Source organism: Haliotis rubra, unplaced genomic scaffold (genome assembly GCF_003918875.1).
Source record: "Haliotis rubra isolate DU_JTF1 unplaced genomic scaffold, ASM391887v1 Scf12, whole genome shotgun sequence".
Lineage (NCBI taxonomy): Eukaryota > Metazoa > Mollusca > Gastropoda > Lepetellida > Haliotidae > Haliotis > Haliotis rubra.
In genome coordinates, this window is record NW_025765114.1 from 3,577,465 (window position 1) to 3,600,101 (window position 22,637).

The 22,637-nt window shown below is 39.0% G+C and overlaps 2 protein-coding genes across 2 annotated transcripts in view; one reads left to right on the top strand and one right to left on the bottom strand.

The window, feature by feature from the left end:
- LOC124262692 (probable ATP-dependent RNA helicase DDX27) overlaps window positions 1–5,557 on the bottom strand; it is a 30,955-nt gene extending 25,398 nt beyond the window's left edge. Inside the window, 7 exon segments of the mRNA XM_046697217.1 lie at window positions 140–245; window positions 953–1,045; window positions 1,394–1,458; window positions 2,855–2,957; window positions 3,559–3,675; window positions 4,490–4,570; window positions 5,455–5,557. Coding sequence (XP_046553173.1) covers window positions 140–245; window positions 953–1,045; window positions 1,394–1,458; window positions 2,855–2,957; window positions 3,559–3,675; window positions 4,490–4,570; window positions 5,455–5,547 — 658 coding nt within the window. The 5' untranslated portion in view covers window positions 5,548–5,557.
- A 192-nt stretch (window positions 5,558–5,749) lies between these two features.
- LOC124262701 (flap endonuclease 1-like) lies at window positions 5,750–22,480 on the top strand. The gene is made up of 13 exons (XM_046697229.1): window positions 5,750–5,931; window positions 9,360–9,462; window positions 10,238–10,340; window positions 13,398–13,461; window positions 14,943–15,052; window positions 16,984–17,120; window positions 17,469–17,535; window positions 18,409–18,540; window positions 18,955–18,987; window positions 19,441–19,494; window positions 19,981–20,045; window positions 20,854–20,974; window positions 21,820–22,480. Exons 1-13 carry the CDS (start codon window positions 5,775–5,777, stop codon window positions 21,883–21,885), a joined length of 1,212 nt encoding a protein of 403 aa, XP_046553185.1. The 5' UTR covers window positions 5,750–5,774; the 3' UTR covers window positions 21,886–22,480.
- The last annotated feature ends 157 nt before the right edge of the window (window positions 22,481–22,637 follow it).

Here is a 22,637-nt window from a genome sequence, read left to right on the forward strand (position 1 = left end):
TACTTCTATTACATTTATGGGCAGGGAATAGGTTCTCAATCATACTACCAACAGCACAAACCTCAAAAGAAACACCTGTTATTTAACAGTGTTTACATTATTAAGAACCTTATAACTAAATGAGCCTTGACATACTGACCTGACCCTGTTACAGCACAGGCACAGATGTCTTTACCCAGCAGAGCCACAGGGATAGTGGATGACTGAATTGGGGTGGGACGCACAAAGTTCATTGTGCTAAGAGCCTGAAGAATAAGATTGACATAGTAACAAATATTGTTCCATCATCCACTTAAAAACTGTCCATGACACATGTTCAGAGCTATATTCCAAACTTAAGTTCTCAACAAAGATTACTATGAGTAGGATTGTAGGCAATGTGAACAGCAGTAAAAGATATTCCAACAGGAACAAAACCCCAAATGATCACTTGCTGACAAAACAATGATTGTCAGGCCAAACCCATCACCAGCAGATCCTGGTTACAGTTGAAACTTTGTGCTGTGAACAGCAGCACCTTGCACTTCAGTGCATCCACAATAGTAGAGATCAATTCTACCCATGAAGATCCGGGTTAGAATTGGTCTACAGCAACCATGTTTGTCGTAAGAGGCGACTGACGGGATCAGGTGGTCAGGCTCGCTGACTTGGTTGACATGTCATTGTATCCCAATTGTATAGATCGATGCTAATGATGTTGATCACCGGATTGTCTGGTCCAGATTCGATTATACCACTGCCATATAGCTGAAATATTGCCGAGTGTGGCGTTAAACAACAAACCAACCAACCAAGAGATCAAATCTACCCAATCTTACAGAAGATTACATAGTTTCTTCTACACAGTTGCATACGCTAACTACATGTTCATACATGTCTGATGTGTTCACATGAGCAGGATACCTATTGGGGCCCCTCTACAAGGATAGCCCCAGTTGACCGAGCTACTCACCTTCAGTAAGGGTCTGGATATATGCATGTCTTGAAAAAGAATTGTATCATCAAAGGAATCAATCGATTCAGAAAACTCAATTTTCTCACTCTCCTGCAAAACAAACCAATCTGAAATAAGTACACAGTGAAAAAGGAAAAAACAGTACACAGTGACACCCAGCTATGTTTGATATATCACAATGCAGGGTTCACAGCTTTACTTCACTGAATGTCTAAGTCTAAGACATCCAATATTTAATCCTATAAGTGAATTGCAAGGAAAGTTGCTTGGGGGGTGAGGGGAGGTAACTCTGATTACAGGTACTTAGGACTTGCTTCATATACAATGTATATTTCAATACTGGAAATTAACTGTACCATATTTACTCATGTGATAACTTCTCTATATATTTTTATATAAATAAGTGTTTGAAAACATATGAGTAATATTTCCACTTACAACTTCCTCTTCAGCAACATTTTTCTGCTTTTTCTTCTTCTTTTTCTCTTTTGTTCTAATCATGTCTGAAAACAAATTTTAAGCAATGTACTTGTGTTCCAGACATATGACCATATTTACTGTCAACTACAGACTGTTTCAGTGTTCATAAAATGCACAGCTGTTTGCAGTATTCCAATCCATAAATACTGAACTAGGTAAGCAATTTTAATCAATGATTTTAGGTCAAAGAAATTCCTTCAAACCAACGATTTACCACTTTGTTTAATGTTGCACTCCCAGTATGATGGCAATCTGTAAATAATAAGGTCTAGACCAGGCAAACAAGTGACTGACACGAGAATTGATGTACATTACAGTGTAACAATGACAGGCATGAACCATGTTAGACAGCAGTGCTTCCCAATCCATTTTGTTTCCATTCATACAGTAATTTGTATAATGCAGCAACCAACATTTGTTGTCTGCACTGAAATAATACACCAGCTCAGGTGGTTAGAAAACCATTTCAAAAGCTGATCCAGTACTTTGGAATTACCTTCCAGACAACCCCTGAACATTCAGGAACTATCGGACTTAAGGCTGGCTTGAAAATGCACTTCTTCAGAAAGTCATTCAGCTTAACACCTTCAGAGCTGTTTTATAAGTTATCACATCGTGTCGAGGGAAATATGGGGTTTTATCAGTCCCGAGTAAGGTTGTATTCCCCGAGCTGGAGTATTCCCCGAGCCAGAGGCGAGGGGAATACAACCTTACGAGGGACTAATAAAACCCCGTATTTCCCTCGACACGATGTGATAACGCATTTATCAAGCCAAATCTTTTTTACTAAATCAAAAGAAAACAATACGCATCGAATCGACTTGTTTTTATTTATGTGAGATGCCATGTTGACAACAGCTGATCGATTGACCTCAATGCAGCGCACGTTACTAAAGGCTTGGCGATGCACGCTTTTCTCATTTCGCGTGGTCACCGAGGCGTGGCGGGATAATATGACTTTTGTACTCCCTGCTCGCGGATCGTGACAGGTGTACATGGTATTTTATCAGAGTCACGTGAACCAATCAAAACTTGACATTCTTACATGAGGCTGGATAATACTCTTTGGTCCCATTGAACAGACTTTCAAGGACTGGAAACAGTCCCAATATAAATGACTACCGGTAATTATATATAATTCTAAACCTTATTTCATTAAAGGGACCTCTTTAGTTGCCATTTAAGATTACCAGTGGGTGCTGGAGTCACATTCTACACAGGGTCTCCACTGAATTAATGACAAGAAACTAGTGACATGCAATGTTGGACAAACAGAAAATGGTTTCAACATGTTTAATAATTCCAAATTCATATATTACCATCATCACCATTGGTACTAAGTGTAAAGAAAAGTGTCCAAGACAAGTAACTACAAAGATACCAAATACATACAGTACACCACTACGGAGTCCAACTCACCAGGTTTGAGATCTTCATCCTCATCTGAGGAACTCTCCATATCTTCTTCCACTTCATCATCACTACCAGCCTTGTTGTTAACATTACCATTCTCATCAGCATCCTGAAACATAACAGTACATGTTCCATGGCCTATTCAACATTTTCATGTGACCTCGAGGACTTCAAAGAAAAGGTTGGACATTACACAAGAAGTATGCTGTTACAAACATTTAAAACACCTTTCTTTTGTTGAATCTGTGGGTCAGTCAAACCGTAATCATATTTCACTGAAACCCATCTACATCCCACTTGAAGATATGCTGTATGACATGGTAAACTGTTACATTTTTAACTTCAAACATCAAGGGAGCCAGGGAGGGAGGGAGCTGTTAAACACAGTTTTGATAAAGTATTTCAGTTAACAACATTGATACAAATCTTGGACATTTATCATTATGGGGAAACCCATGAACAAAAGTATCTCAGGAAAAGATTTAAATTTGAACACTCAGTCATATCAATTATCAGTGGTACATCTCAGGGACACATCAAAACTCTATTTGAGATGCTTCAGATGACTGGACAAGTGCCCAGGGATAAGAACAAGAGAGAATAGGAACATCACAGTCTAAAGTTTATTGTCACTGGATTCCTTCGATGAGCTGAAATCAATGTGAAGAGAGAAACCAAGTCACTACATTAGCGATGAATGTTATATGTACCGCTTTCCTCCTCTTTTTTCTAGCTTCAGCTATTTTGTCATCAAGGGACGAAGCAGATTTTCTCTTCTTGGCCATTTTGAGCACAACATCTGGATCAAATGTGTCTGCAATGTCATACTGTGAACATAAATATGAAGGCAATGTAACAAAGCGATGATTGCTGGCAAAAAAACTAACTTTAATGTTTATCAGTACCATATAAAAACTCATTTTGTGTAACTGAGGTTTGGTACTTTGTTTTACCACATATACATGAATGAATGAATGAATGTTGGTTTATGACACAACAGCCATTAGACAATCCGGTGACCATTAAGCATGAGCATTGGTCTACTCCATGTGGGTCACTGTGATGTGCGATTAGCTACTTATCTCAGCATTCAACTTTGTGTCAAAGTTTTCTTTACGTATTCAGCTGCCTTTGCATATGAATTATGATCAGTATTGATAGTCAATGAAAAAAGTTCACAAATTCATGATAACCTCAAATTGTTCAATAAGTTATATTAAAATTGTTTCAAACATTGCCATGTAACAAATATTAACAAAATAGTGACCAAACATATGAACAAATACAGTGACTAACAAAATAGTGACCAAACATCACAGGACATTGGGTCCTGTAAGTTTCAGATGTCTGTCTGACCCTTTGAAAATGCACAGGACCCATGGAATAAAATTAAACACACATTTCAGATTTAATATTTCTTATAACTGGCATTGAAATTATTAACAAACATAAGATTTATAAACAGAAAACAAGTGTCACATGTCACATAAAACAACTTCAGTCAAAGTCATTGTGAAATATACAGTCAGACACTGGGGCCGGCGGGTTGTATACTTCTGTCTGACCTTTGGTTGCCGGATTTGTCAGAGGGTCAATGCTATTCGTGAACACTGTTACTCGTAATGCAAGGCTAGTACTTACTTGATCTGTGAATGAGAAGAAGCTGTTGAACTCATTGTTTCCTATTTTTTTCTTCTTCTGCTGCTGCTTCACCGATGTACCCTGTCAGGAAGGTAAGATGTACTGCTTTTGTATGCATTGAATTGTTAAACAGGTTAATTATGCAAATGATATGAACAACAAAGAGCACAGACTTTGTTATTTTGTCACAACAACAGCAAGGCTAAATAAGGATCAATGTTTATATACAGAAAACACTGGCCTGACGTTAGAAAATGTTGGACTAATCTCAAACAGGGTAAACATGAAAACAGTGTGCCATTATTATATGGGACCATTATCAACTTGTATCAATTGTACATGGGCTGTCATTTTTGTTGTGGCCCTTTTGACTAGGGTTTTGCTACTATACTGACTTTTTAGACCCCATCTTCACATTTGTTTGACTCTTTAGGCCGTTTCGACATAAAGCCCTTTTAACCACAAACTAATTCTTATCTATGAATATTTTTTTACAATCCCGTGTCTTAATAAGTCATGCACAAATTAATTTCATGTGATGTCACACCTTTTAATTCATGTAATGCATGTTATATTTGGTACTACACTTTCTCAGTAAAATACAGATTCTAGTACTTTTGTTGGGTTGAGTCCCATCCGGGATTCGAACCTACATTCTCAGAGACAGGCACCTAACCTGCTAACCGAGGCGTATATGTATATTGAAATTTAAGCTTTAGCACTGCAACATATGTTGTATTTGGGATAACACTTTCTCAATATAGCAGTGATAAGTACTGACTTCAAATAGGATAATAGGGACTCTAGCATTATGTGGAACCGTGGTGTACTCATCCGCAATATTCAGACACGTGCTTCTGTTTTGATTTGTGCTGCCTACAGTTTGAAAAGGAAAATGTGACATCTGGTATGTAGGTAGATCCCGTTTTAAATAAGCGGATGGTGGTGTTTCAATTCCTCTTTACCTCATCTTCACTAGCTGAAGATTCTTGAGCCACATCGATCTCTTCATCTTCTTCTATCGTCCCAATAAATCCCAACGTGTGTAAGTCGGCCATTTTCGATTATTTGAGTAAAGCTAATTCTACGTATATTTTCGAATTTCCGTAAAAGCCGCGTTCGTATACTAGCCTGTGGTGCTGACTCAGCTTCACTGTTATTACAAACACGAGCACTTATTTTGGAACGAAAAAATATGTTTAAAATTTGTTTTAGGTTAAAATTAACTATTCAATGGGAAACAATAAACGTCCGCTTTACTCAAGTAGTTGTGGCGCCAGTTTGCATGTTTAGCACTAAGTATTTACGAACTTTAGTCATATCCAAATCAAGGACTCAGTTTTGCACAACAGCACTAGCTATGGGTATTCAAGGCCTGTCAAAACTTCTCGGCGACTGTGCTCCAAGTTCATTGAAGGACAATGACATAAAGAATTACTTTGGTGAGTCAGATACTAGCCTTTAATTGATATCAAACTCAAATCACTAAGCAATTGATTTGTAAACAAACCAGTTCCCGATATTTCGTGTTTTACTACTCAAGGCGATTTTTTCGCAGATAAAGTATGGCGAGTACATCTGTTAAAATTCCCAAGGCCCCGCCTAGTCACGTTAAAAGAGATTTCTTTGGCCAGCATACGTGTAGCGGCCATGCAATTTTCGAGTGCCATGATGGGATTCGAACCATGGACATTCTGATCTGACTCAGACTAGAGGTTGTAATCATGACCAAGAGGTTAACCTCGTCAGTAAACTGACATGAAAGAGATATCATCTGTTGGATGACCCCACACCCTGCTACAAACACAGCAATGTAACTAGATAAGCAACATATGTTTCTGGTTAACATGGTTAACAACAATGGTTAACATAACAGACTTTATTCAAACATAACCATGATAACTAGTCTGTCGCACCTGAAGCATATTATTTTTGTTTCCACCCAACCCTTACAGAAATGTAAAAGCAGTTACTTAAACATGTCTTGAATTTCTAAGGTTTGAATTTACTACCTCTCAACATGCTCAAATGGGATTTGTATGGATTTTTTACATATTTCAGAGACAGAGCTTAGTTTTAAACATAGCCCCTAAAATAAAGTGAAATGGTTTTGAACCAATTTAACTGAATTTCTAAGATGCCTAGGGGTTAGAACAATCGACAAAAAAGATACATTATCAGACAATACAGGTATAGTTTTTTGATGACGTAACAATTGAATGACGTTATCCCGTACGGCCTCCTACAGTAAACTTCTCCGTTGCATCCCGTTTCTTGGTTTGCAGTTGCTTCACCCAGCTAACATCACTGGTGGAAACATTACGTTTATGTTTTTCGACGGTTAAAATGTGTCAATTCGACTCAGAAGTTTTCAGCGACACGGTAACGTTCGCAATGTTTACATTCCCACAATGCAATCGTGGAATGTCGCTTGACTACTCAGCTTCTTCTGGATGTACTGATCTAAACTTACATTGGTAGTAGAAATGCGACGTTCATATTGCCCCATATGGTTTACGTTAATGACAGATGTAATTAAAATAATTCAGAGGAGATATTTAATCCGAACGTAAACTGTCATCAAACTGTTATCATTTGTTTTTTCTGGTAACGTTCGTCTTAACGTAGGGGGGCAGACACATCAATAAAACAGCGCACCAGTTAGCCCTGTGCGAGGATTCTTAATTTAGGCCACCGACACCATCGTTTGTTTTCTGCCTTAAATTAATCGTAATTATCCCCCACAACGCGTTTTGCGGGAGCTATTAAAATGGACTCCGTGCGTGCATCAGTCCATCCGTGCACGTTGTCTTTTCCGGAGCAGAACTCTAAAACCGTTCAATATTTCTTCACCAAACTTGGCACATAGATAGATCTGGTGGTGTACTGGTGCCTTTTGGTAGTTTGGAATTCTGAATAAAATATTTTTGGCGTTTCCGTGGCAACAAGTTTGACTTAGCCTGAAATTGGTGGTAGTGCTCTTTTCCGGAGCAGAACTCTAAAACCGTTCAATGTTTCTTCACCAAACTTGGCACATGCATAGATCTGGTGGTGTACTGGTGCCTTTTGGTAGTTTTGGATTTCTGAATAAAATATTTTTGGCATTTCCATGGCAACAAGTTTGACTAAAACTGAAATTGGTGATAGTGCTCCTTTCTGGAGCAGAACTTTCAAAACCTTTCAATACTCTCCTTCCACTTTTCTATATACACACCTAAATATTTGACATAGTCATAACTCGTAGACATAATCATGAAGAGTATTTTGCCATTGCAGGGGATATTGATGACTTTGTCTTCTTGTTATCCTTAGAAAGTATTAAATTTGGCATCTTAGGAAAGAAATACAGTTCGCTCTACCACCATGTATAGTGTAATAAAACACACTTTCGCCCTGAACTATTATAGTTAAAGTACGAGGACGCTATAGTTCAGGGCGAAAGTGTGTTTTATTACACTATACATGGTGGTAGAGTGAACTGTATTTCTTAAATATTCAGAAGAAAGATTGACAGCTGTGAAGTAAATCATGCATCACACTCGTGAATTTCTCAGCAGCCAATCAAATCATTGAAAGTGTACATGTAATAGCTGTGCACATGCATACAACATGGTCATTCTTTTGGGACTATACAATTTCCCATTCCTTCTACAACATGAACTTTATCATCCCCCGTCGCGCGTTTAGCGCAAAGCAGAGGATATAGTATTAGGTTCCGTCCGTCCGTACGCAATTGGAATATCTTAAGAACCGTTGACTGGATTCTTTTCATATTTGGTACCTAGGTTCATCACAGTAAAAGAAAGGTCCCAGTCAGGTTTGGTGACCTTGACCTTCATTTCAAGGTCACAAATGACTGACGTTTTACCCTTGTCAGCGAGATATCTCAAGAACCATTCACTGGATTTCGTCATATTCAACACCAAGCTTTATCTAGGGAAGGCGCAGGGCCCAGTCGACTTTGGTGACCTTCACATAATTTTCAAGGTCATGGCGACACTCTGAAGATTTCAGCATGTTAAGCTGCATGTTAACCTTGTCAGCGAGATATCTCGAGAACCGTTCACTGGATTTTCTACATATTTCACATCAAGCTTCATCGAGGGAAGGTGCAAGTTCCAGTCGATTTTGATGACCTTCACATAATTTTCAAGGTCATGGCGACACTTTGAAGATTTCAGCATCTTAAACTGCATGTTAAGATTGTCAGCGAGATATCTCAAGAACAGTTCACTGGATTTTCTTCATAGACTTTCAAGGCTTCCCTTGAATGTTTTCAAATAAGCAGTTTCTTTATTACTATTTTTTCATATTTCATACACGAAGACATTCATGTCAAGGTCAAAGTGAGTCTTGAAAATATTTGTGCGTTTGAACAACTACAGAACAAGATATCAAGAGAGGTTGACTGGTCATGTTTTTGTTTACATTTAACTTCATCTTAAATTACGACCTTCACTTTCATTACTCTTTAAGTTTAACTTGATAATTTGCGGCGGGGATTATGTCACCTTAGTGACAATGCTTGTTAATATTTATTATAAGTATATGTGTAAGGTGTTGTTTTTCCTTGACCTTCAGTGACTATGTATGCAAATATGGTGCAGTTTTCACCTGGTGAAATCAGTGGTGTTTTGCTGACATGACATTTAGACCAGCAACCTGCCGGTCCATTTGAATTGCTGTGATACACAGGAGAATCCTCTCAGAAGTGAACAGATCAGACGAAATTGCCAACTAATATATAGATAGTTCCTTATGAAGATGATAATAGATCAACATCTGTTCTTTTAATTGTCATCAGAATTTGTTAATGTTAACAAAATCTGACTTTATGTTGAAAGTAACAACCTTTTATCTTTTATTCAAGGTCGAAAAGTTGCAATTGACGCCTCTATGAGTATATACCAGTTCCTGATTGCAGTCAGGTCTGATGGATCACAGCTGATGAATGAAGAAGGGGAGACAACCAGGTAAGTTTGCATTTAATATTCATGATGCTTTTATTTTTCAAACAGAAATCAGGTCTGTTTAAAAGCTTAACACAGCTATTAATTGGTAGAATAAAACATTACCTCTAGAACAATGTGGAGAGTCATGTTTTTTAATTCTTTCGTAGCTATTAGAGGATTAGAATCAGTATATAGTGACAGAATTGGTCAGTGATGGAATTATTATTGTTAAAAGGAATAAAATGGATCAGGTGGTCCTACATATGATGGCTATGAGACTATCTCGTCATACCCAGATGGACTGGATTGTTGCTCAAAATATCAGTCATTGATTTGTGAACGGTTTTTTGAGTTAAGACTCTCGAAACAAAATTCCATCCTTGGGTGTGGGTTGGGTTGGAGGGAGTGATAAATGAATTGTTTTAGTCACGATATGGCTAAAATATTGCTGGTGTGACTATAATCTTAACTCACTCACCCACCATTTGAATAATGTCCTGGATAGCTAAACAATTGGATAGTTTGCCATGTATCTTACTGTCTACAACGCGCGCACCTGTTTCGCTAAAATACACTAAATACATTGTACCCTGAAGTAGCTGGGATGTTGCTGACAACAGCATTTAGTGACAATCTAATGTTGGAAGCAGTGCTGATATCTTGACAGTGTTGCTCTTTACTCTCTGATAATCAGACATAATTGATGATTGATTGGCTGTTTGCATTTTACAGTAATTGTCAAAAGATCTGATTTAATGCACCATGCCAAGCTCAGTCTTCACTGTTTTTTCTTCAGTCACTTGATGGGGATGTTCTACAGGACTATCAGAATGGTTGAGAATGGAATCAAGCCTGTGTATGTGTTTGATGGGAAGCCCCCAGAGATGAAGTCAGGAGAAGTGAGTTTGACTTGTGTTGTGATGGTAGGGGAGGTAACTGTATTAGTGTTGGGAATTGGTTTAATTCTCATAATTGATGATTGGTTCATTACAACCGATCAATCATCGAAAATAATTGGTTAGCGTCATTTATTAAATTTTCCTGGTTATGTTTGTTAATGCACACAAAAAATAAAGAAAAAACATGTATTTCTTTCGGGTTTTTTGCAAATTGCACAAAATGCATTTGCAAATTTCACATCTTTAAAGGATGACTAGTTTGTTAGGAACATAAATTTCATGGAGTCTTTAAAATAATTTCAATCATGAATTGGAAGAGCTTGTAATGCTAATGAAATGTAACAGACGAAACCAACCTTGTGAAAAATATTGTTATTGCAAACAAGTGTTCCAAAATTGTTTGTGTTCGATTATGAGAAAACATGATTGATTGCTTGGTCGTTTTGTCATTGCGACCAATTTTCGATTATTTCAATTAATTGGACCACCATTAAACTGTATATGGTCATGGCTGGCTGGCCTTGCAGAAGTGGGGTTTTTATGCCCCCACCATATGGCAGGGGGCATATAGGGTTACCCTCCATGTCCGTCCGTACGAAACAGGGAATGTACTCTATCCACTTCTCCACAAAAAACGCTCTGTGGAGTTCAATGAACTTATACATGGGCTTTCTTGGGACTCTAATGGTGTGCATCTCATATTTTGTTTTTGTATTTTATTGGGTTTTTTTCTAAGTTTAAAGACATTTGAACTTAGGTACATTTTGCTGAATTTCTCTATGATGATAGTGTAATAGGGGATGAAGTCTATCCACTTCTCCACAAAAACTGCTCAACAGAATTGAATGAACTTCTACATGTCTTTCAAAGGGACTCTAAAGGTGTGCATTTCATAATTTGTTATGCAATTTCGTAATTTTGTCACTTTTACAGATGTTTGAACTTAGTTGAATTTTGTTCTAAACTTTTATTCAGCCTGTTCGTTCCATCCAACAGTGGGGTGTACGTTATCCACTTCTCCTCAAAAACTACTTTATGGAATTCATTTAGATTACATTGTGTTTTGTAGGGACTCTAAAGGCGTGCATCTCATATTTTGATTTTGTATTTGATTTATTTTTCCAATTTTAATGCCGTTTCAACTTACATAAATTTTGTTGAATTTCTCTCTGAATATAGTGTAATAGGGGATGAAGTCTATCCACTTCTCCACAAAAGCTGCTCAACAGAATTGATTGAGCTTCTACGTGTGTTTCATTGGGACGCTAAAGGTGTGCATCTCATACCTTGTTCATCCAGTTTCTTAATTTTGTCACTTCTACAGATGTTTGAACTTAGTTGAATTTGGTTCTATTCATCCTGTTGTCCCATACAACAGGGGGTGTACTTTATCCACTTCTCCTCAAAAACCGCTGCACAAAACTCATTTAGCTTGCATATGTCTTTTATAGAGACTCTAAAGGTGTGCATCTCATATTTTGTTTTTGTATTTTATAGTTTTTTGTATGTTTAGAGACATTTGAACTTAGATAAATTTTGTTGAATTTATCTCTGATGATAGTGAAATAGGGGGATTAAGTCTATCCACTTTTCCATAAAAAAACTGCTCAACAGAATTGATTACGCTTATACATGTGTTTCATTGGGACTCGAAAGGTGTGCATCTCATAGTTGCATAGATGTTTATTGAACTTTTTCGTGAATTTTGTTCAATTATTGATCTTTATATGTCTTATGAATGTCAGCGGGGGCATCCGTGTCCCTGGACACAATTTTTTCTTGTTTAGACTTAAATCAGTAATGTTATCAGTACTAATGATTTCAAGGAAACACTTGTTTTTAACTTATAATTGGTAATTATTACAATAAGTCACTGTGTCAGAAAGGAATTTAGTCCCAAAACAATCGTGATTAATCTCAACCCGAAGAAATCTTTTTTATGACTTGAATTGTTGTTATTCTGATATGTTATCAGCTTGGTGAATAAACTGACAGCTGAATGAACATTGTGTTTTTCTGAAATATATCCTATGCTGTCCTAGCATTCACTCGCTTCCATAAACGACAGTCAAGATTCAAGGATCCAGTTTATCGTTTATTGGTAATCTTCATTTGTAGAAATGGACGATATAGGGTAAGACTGAAATGTACAAAACACAATAATAAGTACAAAGTTTCTAAAGTTCACACACACTCAAAAATTTTCCCTAATAGAGTAAATTTCCCAATAATATGCATAAGTCACAATATTTGCTGAATAAATGCATAAACAGCCAAAACCTGAATTTGTTACACTGTTACATACAGATGAGAATAATATAACTTCAGTAGATGCACACGAGGTAACTCTGCAGTGACCATATTAATAGGTTAACCAGTCCACGGGTATGGATATTTCATGAATGCTTCAAATACTGCATTTTGACAGCATAGCATTTCTAGCCCAAAGAAACTTACATCCTAAACTAACAAAAGCTGCAAAATATGTTTCCTAACTTCAATATACAATATAACATATCAAAATACTATACAAAAATACCAATAAAAAGCATTTAAAAACAGTTCAGTGTTTTCCCTGCCCGAAATTTAACGTCACATCCAAAATTTTAAATACAGCAAATTATTTACACACAAATTGCCTAAATAATGAAATTGAACACATATTACAATATGCAAATATGAAAATACATACACTTTGTGGATTTGTAGCCCAAAAAAGGGAGAGAGTCCTGGCCAAGCGGCTTTCCATATCGAAAGTTCGAAAACAAGAGGAACGAGAAAGGTGCTACCACAAAAAAGTACCCGTGACAAACGGTGCAAGTGAAAAAGTTCCCTGTGAAATACAGCACATATCCATTACATTTTATTGGTGTTAAAAAAATGAAAATAAAATCTAACATGTGCATGTTCAGAGATAATGTTCATAATTGTTTGGATTACTTGTCCTGAGCTAGTTGAGTCCCATGTTATACACTTTGCCTTCTAGTTCTAGTATGATTGGAAGATAGGTATCATGGAGAAAGAAAGAACTCACTTTTGTTGTTTCCATGGTTACAGTTGTCCAAGAGAGCCGAGAGAAGGGAGGAAGCACAGAAAGGGCTAGAGAAAGCTGAGGAAGCTGGTCAGTGCAATATCTCATACTTACTTCTGGCTCCATGCTTGTCTTTCATTGGGAATTCTGGGTCAGAATGGGTCTGGCAGGTCTCCCAGAAGGGATTTCAGGAATGGACAGTATAGGTCCCAAGTACTCCATGCTTACTACTTGTACATATATACATGGCATTCTCTCTACTTTCATTCACATTTCACATCACATCAAGTCTGCACCAGACAATCCAGTGATTGACATAATGATGTAAATCAAGATGCTTGTAGTTCACTGGTCACCAACTTGTGGTTCACTGGTCACCAACTTGTGGTTCACTGGTCACCAACTTGTGGTTCACTGGTCACCAACTTGTGGTTCACTGGTCACCAACTTGTGGTTCACTGGTCACCAACTTGTGGTTCACTGGTCACCAACTTGTGGTTCACTGGTCACCAACTTGTGGTTCACTGGTCACCAACTTGTGGTTCACTGGTCACCAACTTGTGGTTCACTGGTCACCAACTTGTGGTTCACTGGTCACCAACTTGTGGTTCACTGGTCACTTGTGGTTCACTGGTGGTTCACCACTTGTGGTTCACTGGTCACCAACTTGTGGTTCACTGGTCACCAACTTGTAGGTTCACTGGTCACCAACTTGTAGTTCACTGGTCACCAACTTGTGGTTCACTGGTCACCAACTTGTGGTTCACTGGTCACCAACTTGTGGTTCACTGGTCACCAACTTGTGGTTCACTGGTCACCAACTTGTGGTTCACTGGTCACCAACTTGTGGTTCACTGGTCACTGGTCAAACTTGTGGTTCACTGGTCACCAACTTGTGGTTCACTGGTCACCAACTTGTGGTTCACTGGTCACCAACTTGTAGTTCACTGGTCACCAACTTGTGGTTCACTGGTCACCAACTTGTGGTTCACTGGTCACCAACTTGTGGTTCACTGGTCACCAACTTGTGGTTCACTGGTCACCAACTTGTGGTTCACTGGTCACCAACTTGTGGTTCACTGGTCACCACTGGTCACCAACTTGTGGTTCACTGGTCACTGGTCAACTTGTGGTCACCAACTTCACTGGTCACCAACTTGTGGTTCACTGGTCACCAACTTGTGGTTCACTGGTCACCAACTTGTGGTTCACTGGTCACCAACTTGTGGTTCACTGGTCACCAACTTGTGGTTCACTGGTCACCAACTTGTAGTTCACTGGTCACCAACTTGTGGTTCACTGGTCACCAACTTGTGGGTACTGGTGGTTCACCAACTTGTGGTTCACTGGTCACCAACTTGTAGTTCACTGGTCACCAACTTGTAGTTCACTGGTCACCAACTTGTGGTTCACTGGTCACCAACTTGTAGTTCACTGGTCACCAACTTGTAGTTCACTGGTCACCAACTTGTGGTTCACAACTCAGGCCTCAGTGTCTAAAGATTTGACAGATTTGTTATTTGAAGGACAAGTTACCTTAATTTCAAGTTTGATTTTTACTAAACTTGCAGGTGATGAAGAAAACATTGATAAGTTCAACCGTCGCCTGGTGAAGGTCACTAAACAACACAATGAAGACTGTAAACAGCTCTTGAAGCTGATGGGCATTCCATATGTTGAGGTTGGTACATAGATAATCTAATTCTAATACCCATCTGCTGTATATACCCATCTCTAATCGTCTGCTGTATCTTCCCATCTCTACCCATCTGCTGTATATACCCATCTCTAATCGTCTGCTGTATCTTCCCATCTCTACCCATCTGCTGTATATACCCATCTCTAATCGTCTGCTGTATCTTCCCATCTCTACCCATCTGCTGTATCTTCCCATCTCTACCCATTTGCTGTATCTTCCCATCTCTACCCGTCTGCTGTATCTTCCCATCACTACCCATCTGCTGTGTCTTCCCATCTCTACCCATCTGCTGTATATACCCATCTCTATACCCGTCTGCTGTATCTTCCCATCTCTACCCGTCTGCTGTATATACCCATCCGCTGTATATACCCATCTCTACCCGTCTGCTGTATATACCCATCTCTACCCATCTGCTGTATATACCCATCTCTACCCATGCGTTGTATATACCCATCTCTACCCATGCGTTGTATATACCCATCTCTACCCGTCTGCTGTATCTTCCCATCGCTACCCGTCTCCTGTGTCTTCCCATCTCTACCCATCTGCTGTATCTTCCCATCTCTACCCATCTGCTGTATCTTACCATCTCTACCCATTTGCTGTATCTTCCCATCTCTACCCATCTGCTGTATCTTCCCATCTCTACCCATTTGCTGTATCTTCCCATCTCTACCCGTCTGCTGTATCTTCCCATCACTACCCATCTGCTGTGTCTTCCCATCTCTACCCATCTGCTGTATATACCCATCTCTATACCCGTCTGCTGTATCTTCCCATCTCTACCCGTCTGCTGTATATACCCATCCGCTGTATATACCCATCTCTACCCGTCTGCTGTATATACCCATCTCTACCCATCTGCTGTATATACCCATCTCTACCATCTGCGTTGTATATACCCATCTCTACCCATGCGTTGTATATACCCATCTCTACCCGTCTGCTGTATCTTCCCATCGCTACCCCCTGCTGTATATACCCATCTCTACCCATTTGTATTTTCCCATCTCTACCCATCTGCTGTATATATCCGTCTCTACCCAACTGCTTTATCTTCCCATCACTACCCGTCCGCTGTTATCTTCCCATCTCTACCCGTCTGCTGTATCTTCCCATCTCTACCCGTCTGCTGTATATACCCATCTCTACCCGTCTGCTGTATCTTCCCATCTCTACCCGTCTGCTGTATATACCCATCTCTACCCATCTGCGGTCTCTACCCATCTGCTGTCTCTTCCCATCTGCTGTATCTACCTATCTGCTGTATCTACCCATCTGCTGTGTATACCCATCTCTACCATCTGCTGTATCTTCCCATCTCTACCCGTCTCCTGTGTCTTCCCATCTCTACCCATCTGCTGTCTCTTCCCATCTGCTGTATCTACCCATCTGCTGTATATACCCATCTCTACCATCTGCTGTATCTTCCCATCTCTACCCATCTGCTTATGTACCCATCTCTACCCGTCTGCTGTATCTTCCCATCTCTACCCATCTGCTTATGTACCCATCTCTACCCGTCTCCTGTATCTTCCCATCTCTACCCATCTGCTTATGTACCCATCTCTACCTGTCTCCTGTATCTTCCCATCTCTACCCATCTGCTTATGTACCCATCTCTACCCGTCTGCTGTATATACCCATCTCTACCATCTGCTGTATCTTCCCATCTCTACCCATCTGCTTATGTACCCATCTCTACCCGTCTCCTGTATCTTCCCATCTCTACCCATCTGCTTATGTACCCATCTCTACCCATCTCCTGTATCTTCCCATCTCTACTCATCTGCTTATATACCCATCTCTACCATCTGCTGTATCTTCCCATCTCTACCCATCTGCTTATGTACCCATCTCTACCCGTCTCCTGTATCTTCCCATCTCTACCCGTCTCCTGTATCTTCCAGGCTCCATGTGAAGCAGAGGCTCAGTGTGCAGCTCTGGCCAGAGCAGGGAAAGTGTTCGCCGCAGGGACGGAGGATATGGATGCCTTGACGTTCGGATCTAAAGTGTTGCTCAGACATCTGACATTCAGTGAAGCAAGGTCAGTGCCTCTAATTTGACATGTCAAAATTACCAAAATATTGATGTACTTCTGTTCTGAAAGTTCTGAAAGCTGTTGTGGTGACCTTAATCTTTTCCTTTGCAAGCTGGGTGATAATGATACAGTGGAATTGAAGTAACTGTATGTAATATACAGAGATTTGGTTCAAGAAGTTTTAATGTTCCCTTGGTGGTACAGCCATGTGACTAGCATGGATGTAGCCATTACAGTCATGGTGTCACAAGTGACACTATTTGTGTACTACTGGTTTATATCTATAATGCTGATATAGACTTCTATTAGACATTTAATGTCATTACAGTGAATATTGGTTCCATAATATTTCAGGAAAATGCCAATCAAAGAAATTCATTTAGACAGAGTGTTAGAAGAACTGAGTCTGTCTCAAGATGAGGTGAGTGTTATTCTCTTGTGAAGGTGATAGTTAACCCCATGTTTCCTGGAATTAGTCCTAACCTTACCAGTCATGAGTTATTGACCGCCTCTGTTATGTAGTGGTTAGAACATCCGCCAGAAGGTTGCGGGTCTGATTCCCGGCCGCGTCATACCAAAAGACGTTAAAATATGGTACTTGATAGTCCCTCACTGGCGCTCTGTATTAATGGGTACAAAAAGGACTGGTCAGCTTGGAATCAGTATAATGTGTCTGGGTGGGATATCCATGCTTACCTGCGGAATGGTATTTCGGTGAGCTAGGGCTATAAAATCAGCTTGGTCTGGTACAAGCAGCCACACATACACATGCATGCACATTGTCATATGAGCGAAATAATCTTAAGTACGATATTAAACCCAATTTCACCTTACCACAGGAGTTATCATGTCTCTCCTCAAAAGTCTACTCTGTGAGCGGTGGTGTAGCCTAGTGGTTAAAGCCTCCGTTCGTCACACCAAAGACCCGGGTTTGATTCCCCACATGGATACAGTGTGTGAAGCCCATTTCTAGTGTCCCTCGCCACGATATTGCTGGAATATTGCTAAAAGCAGCATAAAACCATACTCACTATAACTGAAACTGACTTAAAACCCATCTTGCTTATTTCATTACACTGATCATGATGAATTTTTTCAAAACTTCATTCCATTACCAAATATCCTGAAGAAAATTTACGTTGGGGAGAACTTTTGGAATTTTTTTCCCCCTCATTTCTCCTACCAAAGAACATCCATTTAGCATGATTCATCTCAAAGTCTTTTCTCTTGTTATGGCACTCCTGTCTTTCCATGACAAGTATGGTAACCATGACAGTGGCATTCTATGTTTCAGTTTATTGACCTGTGTATTTTACTGGGATGTGATTACTGCGACTCTATCCGGGGTATTGGCCCAAAGCGAGCCATTGAGCTGATCAAGCAGCACAGATCAATAGAAACCATCCTGGACCATCTAGATAAGAAGGTAGATAAGAAGCTCTCTATTTACATGATGTGTGCTGGATATATGTCTCGCCCAGTGTGTGGTCTGAGCGTCAGTACTGAGTTATGTCCCTTCCCATAACAGGATCTACTGGACATAGGTTTCAAATCACAATATCCAGATTTACCCGACCCTGATTCTTAGTGTGTCAGCATCATACCTATCCTTGTTGGTTGTCATGCTTACTTAGAATAAAATAAATCCCAAATATGGTTGGAGTTGTAGCACGAAGATCAATACATTAATAATAATTTCTTGCAGCAGGTAATATTGCATTTCTGATAATTTCCCTCAGGAAACCGAGATTTGAAATAATATCTCAAGAACTTGTACACAAAGTTTTGAATGTTTTATATTTGTAGGCTTATAGTAAGTGTCATGCCTTTTTTGTTTCAGAAATATACCATCCCAGAAAATTGGATGTATAAGGTATGCCCTGTTCAAATAATCTTTCAGGACATAAAACACGATGAAGGTTGTTCTGAAAATATGTAAAATCTTCCCAGTGGTTGTATGAGTTACAAAATATAGGATCCAGTGAGCATTATGTCTGCAAAGTACTGATGTCGTTCTCAAATAGGTGTTCGGATTCCCTGGATAGGTGGATAGATTTGTTGCTAAAACAGTGTGATTTTAGAGAGTGTAAGAAACAGATTACTGCACACTTGCCTGTCAGATACCTTATGTCTTACAACTACTTGTTTCAAAACTCTGTTTCTTTTGTTAGATGCATTTGGAAACAACTTGTATAATATATGGCATGATATTTAGATGTACCAAGCAGACAATTAAGTAGTATTCTGTATGTATCTGTTTGTGCTGTTCCTGAAGACAACTGTTGTGTACATATAGCATTGAGAAGTTGTTGGTGGTGTGTTTCAGGAGGCACGAGTGTTGTTCCAGGAGCCAGATATTACAGATCCAGAAAAACTAGATGTAGGTTGTCAGTCTCACGCTTCTTTATCAGGGTCATGTCTGCACTTGTGATTTCAAACATATTGGTTTCTGAGAAGCTTTTTAATGTTTTTTTACAAGGTGTCTCATTAATTGGAGAGAGTTTGACTTTCTGGTTTAAATCCATCTCCTATGGTAACAAACTCACAAAGCTGGTAGTTGACAGCACAAATGATCTCTACCAAACAATGGTCTACATATGATAAGGAATTGCATGAAACATTGTAAAATCCTTTAAAAGCAATTAAAACATATTAACTGAAATAAGACATCCAGAAACAAATATACATCTAAAATAATCCATATATCTCTATATATCTATCAATAAAAAGCTAATTTACATAAAGTTGAATACCCTTGAACTGATCCTAAATTATGTAACATGGAAGCTAGAACAGTCATTTTACTGTGACACTGATCTGAAGAGTATCGTGGGTTCAGAGGCATCAGAATGTGTTCCTGTTTCAGCTGAAATGGTGTGAACCAGATGAGGAGGGTCTGCTGGAATTCATGGTGACACAGAAGGGTTTCAGGTAGGATAATCCTTCGCAGTGAACACCTGTACAGTGAAAGCATGATAGTCTGTACCCCGGTAGTCCATGTATCCATTCAAATGAGGAAAGTACTACATATTTATGACTGGACAATGTAGCTATGAATAGTATTGTACTGTCAAACTGGGATTTAACAAAGTCTCAGATCCATAAATATGATAAACATCCAACTGTTGGAGGCTATAACTTATGTACTGTAGTCAGATGTAAACTTGCAAAACTTCTTAAAATTTCCTAAATGCCTTGTTCAGTAATAGGAATTGAAAAGCGACTCTTAAGAATTTGTCTTCATCTTCAGCAACCCATGCTTGTGAGAGGCCATTATTGGGATTTGTTCTCTGGCTTGCTGATTTAGTTACTGCAAGTCATCTATACAAGTTGCATTTGATGTCAGTCACTGAATTGTCTGGGCTGACTCAAATATGTACAGACAGCAGATTTTCAGTTAAATGGTGTCTGTGTGTCACAATCACAAACAATGTTGGAGGGAACTCCAGACAATTTATGGCAGGATTGGGATCTCTATACATGTTTCCTGATGCAAGTAATTATCATAAGGCTATTTAAATAACACAACATTATTCAATTGAATATATGGAATCCACATCATATATAGTGGTCTTTTTGGGGATTTGGTTCTCAAATGTTTGAAATGTGTTGAGTTTCTGTACTAAATCATGTACTATGTGGAAGTTCGAGGCTTTGTTGCCCATTCAACTCACAGTGGTCACTGTGTCTTGTTCCTCCCTGTAAAAGCTTTGACTGTAACTTCTTCGTGTACTTGCAGCGAGGACAGGATGAAGAATGGCATCAAGAAGCTAGTGAAAGCAAAGCAAGGCACGACTCAAGGTCGTCTTGACTCATTCTTCAAAGTAATGTCGTCCTCCTCCACCACACCCAAGAGAAAGGTACCATGATGTGTCTAATCTCAATTAAATCATATGTTTTACCCCTCTACATGCAGAAACAGAATGTGAATGCCTGATTTACATGAATTATATGTGGTTTCCTGAGTGGAATAGATGACAACTTTGTGAAACAATAAGGCCTCATTCCTGTATCTCTTCACATCGGATGTTTAAGACTTAAAAGGAAAACCAAACGTTTGTGGCCTGTAAACTCTGCTAAACACTTCCTGAGAAATGTACCTGTAATGGTAATACAGAGAAAAAACTTCTGAATTTATTTTTGAGGTATACAATTTTGTAAGTCACCGGTGATTTATTTGAGGGAACACTGGTAAAAGCATTCAGAAGCTTAGCGTGTGATCCTTTGGGTGTCGATTGTGTATATTGCGTGTTTTGATGATGAAGTTCCACAAAGTTTTTCCGAATGCATGTCATAGTCCGTATGAAAGTGAAACAAAATGGCAGACCCGACCAAGAGTTCACCCCCAACTCGCACCTTTGGTGCTCAGGCCTGGCTTTCAGCCAGTCTTGACTCCGTTTTCCTTTGATTCAGGGTTGGCATCTCTGGTAATATGCAATGCAGGCATTTTGTTTTTGATTACCTTGAACCATCTCTAACCAATCTAGTATCGGTATGGTCATATTGATTGAAGAAGACACCATCTGTAGATCTAGACATGTTTTTAGGTGATGATCATCATCTAAATTACTTTTGTGTCATCTTACCTTTTTGGAAATGCGTGTTGTCTGAATCGGTTTACTCATGTAATTTGTGTCTTATACTTTCTCTGAAGCATTGTATTTGTAGACATCTGTCGGTACTGATGTTGTATTTCTTCCTGCAGGCTGCCGAGATGAAGGGGAGTGCCAAGAAGAAAGCTAAGGGAGGTGCATTCAAGAAGGGACGATAGAGGCCATGTTTTACCACCAAAATTGTTTTTGAGAAAGTATCAGTGCTGAATCAAATGGATGAATACAGAGAAGGTCTTCATGTGTATAAACTAAGGATTCTGTCAAAAGCCAACAGATGTGTTTGTTCTTCTGTGAACAAGATTGTATGATAGTGGACAAACTTGTGAATGTATTGTTTGGTGTTCAGTCATTGTTATTGGCTCATAGTCCATGTTGATGATCATTAGGTTTGTCTCGGAAAAAATTAGTTCAATGAAATGTCAGCAAATTCAAGACGTATCAATATTCTCATTTTGAGGCTGATGAGGATTATTTTGACATGTCAGTATCAGCCCCGATACGAATCCCTTCATATCAGTATTACTTGAGCACTGAAGGAAAGTTTACTGTGACTGTTTATTGGCTGTAGCTGTTAAAGTTGTTTTAGTATTCATTGACAAAATACACCATTGTGTTTGTTTTTCGTCTTTTAGTTACCTAATATGTGCCCGGCTCGAGATGTTCAAGTCTGTTTTGAGAAGTGTGACTTGTTGGAACACAATGGCATTGCTTTAATGTATATAGAATTCAATGTGTATAATAAACTATGAAAGAATTTGAATTTGTCTATAGCCATGTGGGATCATTTGAAATATTACCCTTTGCAACAAGAAACTATTGAGTCGTTTTGTTTTGTTTCACTTTCATTGGTTCTATGGGTTGTATGCATGCCTGAGCAACCTACAGTCAAGTAGATGTAGACAAAACTTGA

Excerpts from the sequence above, each read along its gene's own strand:
- LOC124262701 (XM_046697229.1), top strand. The coding sequence starts at position 5,775 with ATGTTTAGCACTAAGTATTTACGAACTTTAGTCATATCCAAATCAAGG. Across the intron at positions 5,932-9,359 it reads TGACATAAAGAATTACTTTG|GTCGAAAAGTTGCAATTGAC; the intron begins GTGAGTCAGATA and ends CTTTTATTCAAG. Across the intron at positions 10,341-13,397 it reads CAGAGATGAAGTCAGGAGAA|TTGTCCAAGAGAGCCGAGAG; the intron begins GTGAGTTTGACT and ends CCATGGTTACAG.